The sequence below is a fragment of the Pinus tabuliformis genome, chromosome Q (genome assembly GCF_031772625.1).
Source record: "Pinus tabuliformis cultivar Carrire ecotype Pingquan chromosome Q, CPIR1, whole genome shotgun sequence".
Lineage (NCBI taxonomy): Eukaryota > Viridiplantae > Streptophyta > Pinopsida > Pinales > Pinaceae > Pinus > Pinus tabuliformis.
Genome location: NC_142296.1, coordinates 849,429,212 through 849,440,060, shown reverse-complemented (window position 1 = coordinate 849,440,060; position 10,849 = coordinate 849,429,212). Strand labels below are relative to the sequence as shown.

Sequence of the window (10,849 nt, the reverse complement as noted above, 5' to 3'; positions counted from 1 at the left end):
AACGAGTTCAGTTGGAGGCTAGACCTTTCGGTGACAGTCAAAAGGAAGGAGAGACTTCTGGAGAAAAAGGTGTTGAAGACACAAAGGAAGCCGTTGAAGCTTCTGAACCAGTGCAAGTTTCTGAACCAGTTCAGCAACCAATCGCTCTAAGAAGGTCTACAAGGGAAAGGAAAACTCCCAAAAGGTATGAAGATTCTGCTTCATCTTTTGCTTTGATTACTGAAGATGGGGAACCTTCTTGTTATCAGGAAGCAGTAGATGATACAGATAGCGAGAAATGGAAAATGGCTATGGAAGAAGAAATGGACTCCTTAGCCAAGAACAATACCTGGGATCTTGTAGAGCTTCCTGAAGGGAGAAGTGTTGTTGGATGTAAATGGGTCTTCAAGCTGAAAGGAAAAGTTGATGGTAGTATTGAAAGGTATAAGGCGCGACTGGTAGCAAAAGGGTATTCTCAGGTTGAAGGTATAGACTTTCATGAGATTTTTTCTCCAGTTGTAAAACTTGTTTCTATACATACTGTGTTGGCACTAACTGTGTTGCTTAATCTTGAGTTAGAACAGTTAGATGTTAAAACAGCTTTTCTACATGGTGATTTGAACGAAGAGATATATATGGAACAACTAAAAGGTTTTGTACGAGGTCGTAGCAAAAGATTAGTTTGCAAGCTCAGGAAATCATTATATGGTCTGAGGCAGTCTCCCAGACAATGGTACAAGAAGTTTGATTCCTTCATGGTGAGCCAGAACTTTATAAGAAGTGAGTATGATCATTGTGTGTACTTCAAAAGTTTCAATGGCATATTCATTATCTTAGCTTTGTATGTTGACGATATGCTTATTGCAAGCAAAAGCATGGAAGAGATCAACAGGTTAAAGGCTCAACTCTCTAGGACGTTTGATATGAAGGATCTTGGAGCAGAAAAACATATCTTGGGCATGGAGATACACAGAGACAGGAAAAATGGTAAGCTTTGGTTGTCACAGCAGAAGTATGTGGAGAAGGTACTTGAAAATTTCTCTATGAATAATGTGAAACCTGTTAATGTTCCTTTAGCTTCCCATTTTAAGCTTTCTTCGGTTTTGAGTCCTAGAGCTGATGAAGAAAAGCAGTATATGTCTCGTGTACCATATGCAAACGTTGTAGGCAACTTAATGTATGCGATGGTATCTACAAGACCTGACATTTCACATGCAGTTGGAGTTGTCAGCAGTTTCATGGCAAATCCAGGTAAAGAACATTGGCAAGCAGTGAAATGGGTGCTTCGATATCTAAGAGGCACAAGTGACCATTGCATCGTCTTTAATGGTAGTGAAGGATCAGTCTACGGATATGTAGATGCTGAATATGCAGGTGATTTGGACAAAAGAAGATCTACTACAGGTTATGTCTTTACTCTTGCAGGTGGAGCAATTAGTTGGATGTCAAAGCTTCAAGAAACAGTTGCGTTGTCCACTACCGAAGCTGAATATATAGCCGCTTCAGATGCCAGTAAAGAAGCAATCTGGTTAAAGGGTCTGCTCGATGAGATTGGAAGGACGCAAGAGAAAGTGAATGTACTTTGTGACAGTCAAAGCGCTATTCACTTAGCTACAAATCCTGTTTATCACAGCAGAACGAAGCACATTGATGTAAGGTATCATTTTCTGAGACATGTGATCGATGGCGGAAAAGTAGCTCTTCAAAAGGTCCATACACAAGAGAATTGTGCAGACATATTCACAAAGCCAGTTACAATAGAGAAGTTGCGGTGGTGTTTAGCTTCTCTTGGCTTGCAGAAAAGATGATGAATGGGCATGGGCAAGAAATTAGGAAAATTGTTGTCAAGGTGGAGTTTGTTAGTTTGACAACGAATTAGTAACTTTAGGTAAAATGTAACTAGACAGTTTTATACCGAATAATTAGTTATGTAACGACAGTTGATGATATAAAAACTATCTAATGCCCATGAAATGTAATGCAGAGAACCATTGTTGAATAACAAATTCAGTTTCTAATTCAGTTTCTTATCTTGGTTATTCAGTTGGGTAGAACCATTGTTGAATAACAAATTCAGTTTCTAATTCAGTTTCTTATCTTGGTTATTCAGTTGAGTTTCTTTGTTTTTTTTCATATTTTAATTATTGTTTCAACAGTTTTCAATATATACAAAATTTTAGTGGGTTTATAGGCCGTGTTGCATTAAGAAAAAGTAATAACTTGTATTTTACTTTTTGTTATTTATTAATATCATTTTATACAACAACAATTAAAAATAAATAATTTAACATAATTTATATGCACATTGGCAAGAGATAGCAACATTTTTAATTCGCATGGTTGTATATTTATTTTCAATATATACAAAATTTTAGTGGGTTTATAGACTATGTTGCATTAAGAAAAAGTAATAACTTGTATTTTGTTTTTTTATTATTTAATAATATCATTTTGTACTACAATTAAAAATAAATAAATAAATAATTTAGCATAGATTTATATATGTTAGGTTTATAGATTTTTTGCTACTTTACATTCCAAAACCTTTTAATTCACATTGTTGTATATTTGTTTTCAATGTATACAAAATTTCAGTGGGTTTAAAGGCTGTGTTGCATTAAGAAAAAGTTGTTGTATATTTGTTTTCAATGTATACAAAATTTTAGTGGGTTTAAAGGCTGTGTTGCATTAAGAAAAAGTAATAACTTGTATTTTGTTTTTTTTTTTATTTATTAATATCATTTTGTACTACAACAATTAAAAATAAATAAATAAATAATTTAACATAATTTATAAGCACATTGGCAAGAGATAGCAACTTTGTTAATTCGAATGGTTGTATATTTATTTTCAATATATACAAAATTTTAGTGGGTTTATAGACTATGTTGCATTAAGAAAAAGTAATGACTTATATTTTGTTTTTTTATTATTTAATAATATCATTTTGTACTACAACAATTAAAGATAAATAAATAAATCTTTTAACATAGTTTATAAGCACATTTGCAAGAGATAGCAACTTGTTTAATTCACATGGTTGTATATTTGTTTTCAATATGTACAAAATTTTAGTGGGTTTATATACTCTGCTGCATTAAGGAAAAGTAGTAACTTGTATTTTTTTTCCATATCATTTTGTACTACAACAATTAAAAAAAAAATCTTTTAACATAGTTATAGCGGGTTTATAGATTTTTGTGTTACTTTACAGTCCAAAATAAATGAGTTAGTTTTAACACAGTTTATAGTGGGTTTGTAGATTTTTGTGTTACTTTACATTCCAAAATAAATGAGTTAGTTTTAACACAGTTTATAGTGGGTTTATAGATTTTTGTGCTACTTTACATTCCAAAATGTAAATAAAATAAATGAGTTAGATCTTGTTACTTTACCTTCCAAAATAAGCAATGATTTAGATATTGTTTGTAATTTTATTTGGTAATGATAGTTCATAGTGTAATGTATAACGAAGAAACTAAAGATCACTCTTCAATAGATAATAAAGGATCAAAAGCGAAACAATCTCCAATAATATAATAAAGAATTATAAAATAGATAATAAAGTACGAAAAGCCAAATAATCTCAGATTGATTTATACGTTGACAGAGTAAAAAATCATAAAAGGCTAAACTCCAATACACTACCTAGAATAAGACTACCATTTGCATTTTAATGCAACGACTTCAAATTTGAAAGTATTATTTATAAAGATACATAGTAAAATGAGCAAAAAGCTAATCTCCAATATCAAGAATAACAGTGCATTTTCCTGTGAGGACTTGAAATTTGAGATTGCCCACATCAATCATTTTCCAATTTGAAATACATCCTAAAAACATGGGGTCTAACGGACATCAGAGAAGAAAGAAAGTAATTCTACTCACCACATATACAATTTCCTGCAAGTTCATTTGATGGAGCAGCAGAGGGAGGTTACTGTGGTTGCGGGGCATGACTCAGAATCTGCAATAGGACACAATACAAATTATCCTGGTACAGTGGTCCTGGTACCAAGACGAAAGCTGGACACAATATAAATTATCCTGGTACGGTGGTCCTGGTACCAATACCAGATCTGAGATATGAGCTGGACACAATACAAGTTATCCTGGTACAGTGGTCATGTTACCAATACCCGAGCTGAGATATTGGCACTCTGGAGACTACTCTGGTTCACCAAGAAGCTACTGGACTGCATACATATATATGGAGATTCTAAGTCCTCATTGAAGGCATTCTGGGGCACACAAATTTTGCTCCCCCAAACCTATGCTGTTGGCTGGACCGTATCAAAACTCTAAAACTGTCTTTCCAGGTTATCACTTTTCAGCACATTTTCAGAGAATCAATCTAATATGGTGGGGGGTACTCTTTCAAAAGAGGGCCTTAATTCTGCTGTAGGGGTCATGAGATACAGATACATTGAAAAATATGTAATCAGAGATGAGGGTATGATTCCCCTCGTAGACTATGGTTGCTTATCCTATGAAAATTTTTGATAAATCTAATTTGGTTTTTTCTTATGGAATGTAGTGTTTTGAAGGTACTCAAATACTGATAGTAGAAATACATGGTCATTTTAGAACTTTTTGTAGAAATAAATGGGGATGTATATCGCCATTTTTGTAGTGGATTATATTGAACAATCTCTGATATATGTACTGGATATTCATAATGTAATATTCCAGTGTTTTTTTCCTCCGAAAGAAAAAGTGCAATTCTACTCATACATTTGAAGAAGACTCCTTACATCTTTTTCATTTACATCAAAAGCATAAATTAGCACTTCACGCTTGTATTCCGTGTCGATTCGATGTCGAGCGTCGCCTGAAAATATAAGATATATGATTCAAACAAAAAAAGATAAATTTAGTACCATACAATAAATATGATATTTAAAACATCAGACATCAATACTAATTAATCAAATGATATTCTTAATACTAAAATACGATAACTAAATACGATGTGGTTTCACAATGAACTGAACTATCTGATGACTGCAACCACATGAAATGTGATCGGTACAGAAAACCATCTGTTCAGAATGATATGGAAATAATGTGCAAAATAAATGATAAGTCGAACACGAAAGATTGATTAAAAGACACCACATAAATCAGTCAACCTTATCGGAGAAAATAAGAATTAGCTTAGAAGTCGCCTCTAACCGACACAAGACTAGTATGCCCAAAATTCCTTTGTGAAATACCATCAAAGGTACCTCAAGCACAGTTGTGGTCACTACAATCCCACTCGGAGGAGGAAAGACTAGATATTTGGGCAAACATACACGTGATTGACTGGCGCATAAAGATAATAGGAGAGTACCTACCCCATACACTTGAATAAGAAATTAGAACAGTAGAATAGCCTGCACTGTTAATGTCCACCAAGACCAAATTTAATTTATTGGATCTTCAGAAAAATGGTAAGGGATTGATTGGTTTGTTTGAGAACTTTATTTTTAGATGCTATACACTTAAATAAGAAATTAGAACAGTAGAATAGCCTGCACTGTGAATGTCCACCAAGACCAAATTTAATTTATTGGATCTTCAGAAAAATGGTAAGGAATTGATTGGTTTGTTTTAGAACTTTATTTTTAGATGCAATAAATTGAAGAGAGCTTTTCCTAAATTTCCATAGTTTTGATAAGTTGAAAGGTTAGAAAAATCGATATTATTACAAGCATTTTGAAAAGAAAACAGAAAAATAAGGGTGAACGCTACGAGGGAGGTAAGCCATCCCACTACTGCTCTCACCAAGAATGGGTAACTGCAGAGTTCTGATGGAACCAGTACATTAATGCTGGTGTCAAAGTTTCTCCTATTTCTGGCTGTACAAATGGTCAGTAGAACTTCAACACAGAAATCACCAAACAAATTTGCATGGACCACATAAAACATACACCTATCACCCACAGTGACAATTTCCCATGTGTGCCAAAAGTAACGAGGCTAAATAACACCATGCAAAAATTACATGGATGACATAACCCTCGGATGGCTCCAAAAAAGCGCATGGTAGATTTCTTTATCCCCACAAAGCAAAAACAAATAACCTTGACTATGCTAGCCCCTTGAGGTAGCTCACTGAGATATAGCAATTGGATTGGATGTCTCAAATATAAATACATAAAATAGACAAGAAGAAAGGCAAAAGAAAAAGGTCCAAACTTCGCAATCATTGAATGCACTAAACTCCCTATATGGCATAAGAAAGAACGTAAATTAGATGAGGTTACAGTTCAAGGCACTACCTCTGTCAAAGTAAATCATGACTGGAAGAGGGTTACAGTAGCTATGTGATCATTTTTCATAACCTGCAAATGCCTAGATAAGATTAGTTCATTCTTGAATCTTAACTTCACGATAGCTGAAAAAAACACAAATCCTATATTTGTTTGGAATAAAGAATGTGTTTCAGGCCTGATACAAATTATCATGACCAATATGTTATAAGAAATAAAGAATAGACCCACAATTTATGGCCACATTTTCATGACATTAAGAAAACAAATGTAAAAGATGTAAAATTGTACATCTCTAATATTATAACCTCACCTCAAAAGCTATATTTTGATACCCATAAACACGTGTTGAGCCAAAAGGATTAGTCGTTGAACCTTGCGTCTGAATTGCAGCCCGACCACCATCTCCCAAAAGTCCCTGCAAGCAAGTACAGTAAACATTAAAATTCCTATAGCGAAAAGCCTATCGTGAACCAGACCATGGTTTCTTTGGATTTGCAGAGTAAAAAGTTTATCCTAAAAACCAAGACTACTTTAGTGTCAATCAACAAGGATAATTGAATAAGACATGCTAGACTTGCACAGATTTCAGCATGAAAAAGTTCATAACATTTTTCCACTAGGTTTCAGGGCCTCCATTGGACCATCATTACCCAACACCGCTACACATCCCCAACTTCAAAAGCTTTACAAAAACCACAACTTCTCCAAATGGTGCTTGATCAATACTTATATCTTCTGGTTTTCGAGTCGATGTCAGACTTACGCATCATATATGAAATTTGGGGCTTGAATACAAAATTTACCATATTTGGTTCATGCAATCCACACAACCCTGAAACAACAATTTTAAGTCGGACATAACAGCTCTATTCAGATTTTATTGTTTCTACTGCTCTGAAATGACAAAAATAAATCCCGAAGCAACAGTGTTATCAATGCCAACGATCCTACAAAGTCTGTTAAACCATCCATGGGAAGCACTTTTCATCCCAAAGAGAAACTCAAAAAGAAAAATAAAAAATTGAAAGATACTAATAATAGCACACCCTTGGAGCACTTAAACCAAGGGATTCAACTACAGGCCAACAAAGAGCAAGGATAAACTAGTCAGAGCGGACTAAAACTACCACTAATAGGTGGAAAATGTGAAAGACTGCCTGATATCAAATGGAGCACCCTCAAAACAGTGCATTTTTGAAAACTCAAAATCAGAAAATAGAATATGAATAACAATTGACAACTTCGACAGTCAAAATAAGCTATCAAACAGTCGTTGAAATGGCATTTCATGATTAAATTGCATCTTTTGCACTTTTACACTATACTGTACTGAATGGGGCAGCACTTATAACATAAGATAGAGGACCAAAATCACTCTAGTGAAGTGACTTAGTTCTTTCAATCAAAGTTAAAAAAATTTACCCTCCAAAGTGCTTTTCTGTCTCTTCAAATTCATCCCTCTTAAAAGCAATACAGACCTGCTCTGATGAACACCCTACTATTAGCAGCTGGCCGAACCATTTTGACCTGCTAAAAGCTGCAGATACTAGACCTAAATCAAATTTGAAGAAAAAGCGTTGGCAAATATGCCCTGTTGTAAGTACCATATTCCATGCCTCTAAAATTATTCTCCTTTCTAATGACTAACTGTGGATCTGCACTTGAATGGTTTTCATGGTTTCCATTATATATATATATATATATATATATATATATATACATGTTGGAGCTAAGACTGTGATGACCTCTGGTTAATTTGAACATTAAACATGTTCATGTATATATATACATATATAGTTGGTTAGTTTTCAATTGGGGTTATCTCAGGTGGGGGAGGAAGAAATGGAATCCTCCCCACCCAAGCTCATTTCCCACAAGTGACATGACGGACGTTGACAGTATTGACGATATACATATATTCCTTGTATGGAATATAGAACATTGTAGCTGTGAAAATAAAAATAGTTAGTTAGTTAGTTTTGAAATGATTAAAACGATGCTCGTTGCATTATGTTTGGTTAATTCTGCATGTATGGCTTACATCACCCAACTGGATACTAAGTAGTAACAACCCTTGAACTGTTTGTACAGTCTGGTGCTACAAGGATTGATTAAGATGGATTGGATAGCTGCGATAAGCAAGCTAATGTTATCACATAAACAAGCTAGTTATGGACTTGGTCCACGTTCACACAGCTATCCCATACATAACAACTTCCCAATTAGGCTGGGTAAGTCCTCGGGCTTGTTACCACACAATCTAGCAGGGCCCTAAGGAAGGGAAACCTAAAGAACAACTACTAGACTAAGTGACAACAATGGGACAATGACCCACTGTCACCTTAGTCAAGGTCCCCTGCTCTTTATGAACTTCAATGGGAGGAGTCCCAATAGGAAGGGAATCACTTAAGATGGAGAGATCAATGATTCAGGTATGAAGTGATTCCAATTTCCACCAAGCCCATTCAATGAGAGACACAACAATGGATCAATGCTTCAAGGAAGCTAACACATTCTCCAAGAAAAACTTTAAGATGAAAAGATCAAGACCTAAGATTTTTAGATATGATGACGTTAATAAGTGTTCCTAAGGTCAAGCCTCTAGGAGATGAGGTAGGACCTCTCAAAGAAGCTCTATTTGGTGATTTGACACTTCCCAAAGGCTCTTCGCTCTCTTTGAGAGACCTAAGAAAGACTTGCATTAGACCTAGTGTTTTATGAATAAGTGTGGGAAGAAATGCTTCCAACGTACTCACTAGTTCAAGGCGAGGGAGGAGAAAGGGTTTCACATGATTTATTCCACTGAATACAAGGCTCATACAACCCTCAAGAAAGTCACCTATCCAAGGAAATACAAGCTAGGTTTCCCTTCTAGGGCACACCTAGGGCACAAGAATTTATGGATGAATTACCATGAGAAATCAACCAAAATTGGAGATCCTCTAGACAAAACCTCAAAGAAGAGTTTTGCTCGAGCAGAATCCAAAATTCCCTCTAAAGGATTTCGCTTGATGCCTTGGCTAGCCCTCCTATGAAAGAGGGGCCGAAAATTTAAGGAAGAGAAAAGATGGAGAAAGGATGAGTTGATCTTGGACTAGTGCATAGTCCTTCGGGCTATGGAGTCTAAGATGATTCAAAATTGGCCAAACCCATCCTTAAGGAGGCTAAAGATTGATGCCCTAGCAACCAACCTTTAACATTCACCCAACGAAGATTTATGGAGTTCTATGGAAGAAAAACAAAATTTCATCCACTAGGAACATTCATCATTTGTCATACAATCAGTAACATATGCAATTGCCAACCAAGAAACTTTCCAACAACGATTTTCAACAATTACAACACAATATTGTTATCCTAGTGGCAACAACTCCATACATTAGACATAATTCCAAGAAAATATTCAACAAGAAGCACTCACAAGATGACAATATGATATATCCATCCATAAATCATGAGATGGCTCCAAAGAGGATCGAAAATTTCAGCTCCAAATGTCAAAATGCATCAAAGAATCTCCAATAGTCTCCAAAGAAAAATGAGTTTCTTTTTTACAAGAAAAGAACCCAAGTGATGATGATGATTTCTCACAAATGAGACTCTATTTATATGAGTCTCTCTAAATCGAATTAGCCTAATGAGCCACCAAAATTATAAAATAATGTGCTAATAACAAGCCTTCATCCCAAGTCGACCAAGTAGCTATCACAAGTTATGAATAAGCTATCCATATCAATGTTGCACGAAGCTGGGACGAAACGGGGACGTTTTTTGGAAGCGGGGACGCAGAAGCGTCATTTTCCAAAAATCTAGGAAGCGAAGCATCTGCGGAAGCGTCTGCTATATATATATCTTTTTTTGCATTTATATTCAAAACTTGCATCTGCTATACTTAGATTTTTTTTATATTTTTTTTGCTATCTATCTATATATATATATATATATATATATATATATATATATATATATGCATTTTTTATAATTTCTTTAGGAAGCTTGACACTTTGTACGGCCGAAGCGCCATCCGAAACGCGTTTTGGAAAAACCGAAACGCAGTTCGGAAAAACCGAAACACAGTTCGGAAAAACCGAAACGCAGTTCGGAAAAAACTGAAATGCGTTTCGGGCACACGCTTCCTGAAACTTCCAGGAAGCATGTTTACTTTTCCGAACTGCGTTTCGGTTTTTCCGAAACGCGTTTCGGGCAGTGCTTCCCCCACGCATCCGTACGGATCGCGGATCGGGGTTTTGATCTGGGGGGGAAGTTTCATGTAACACTGATCCATATGCAAGCCGAGTTGATGACGTCATGATGATGTAGGGTTGTTGGAGGGCCACAATGAATCCTCTAAGTGCCATGATGAGAGAGAGGGCTCCAATAAAGATGAATTAGGGGATGGCCCCTAATTTTCTGTTATGAAACCAGCTCACAAAAAGATAGAAAAGATAGATCAACACCTTAGAATTCAGCCTCTTCGAGGGGGCAACCTCCTTTACATTACATAAATGAACAGTTCTTAGATGATTCAAATGACAAAACCTCCTTTCTATATATAAGAGTCTAAGGAGTCACAATATAACCTAGCCAACCTAACAATAATAATATAAAGG

The 10,849-nt window shown here is 35.4% G+C and overlaps 1 protein-coding gene across 5 annotated transcripts in view; it reads right to left on the bottom strand.

The window, feature by feature from the left end:
• Positions 1-4,457: 4,457 nt before the first annotated feature.
• LOC149222225 (PHAF1 protein At3g51130-like) overlaps positions 4,458-10,849 on the bottom strand; it is a 214,099-nt gene continuing 207,707 nt past the window's right edge. For 4 of the 5 annotated variants that reach the window (XM_089385316.1, XM_089385318.1, XM_089385314.1 and 1 more), the window contains 3 exons: positions 6,550-6,654; positions 6,246-6,308; positions 4,458-4,810 (listed from right to left, as the gene is read on the bottom strand). In XM_089385316.1, the coding sequence (XP_089241442.1) occupies positions 6,261-6,308; positions 6,550-6,654 (153 nt within the window). In that variant the 3' untranslated portion in view covers positions 4,458-4,810; positions 6,246-6,260. The remainder of the gene's footprint in view (positions 4,811-6,245; positions 6,309-6,549; positions 6,655-10,849) is intronic. The other variant, XM_089385315.1, reaches the window with a different exon arrangement.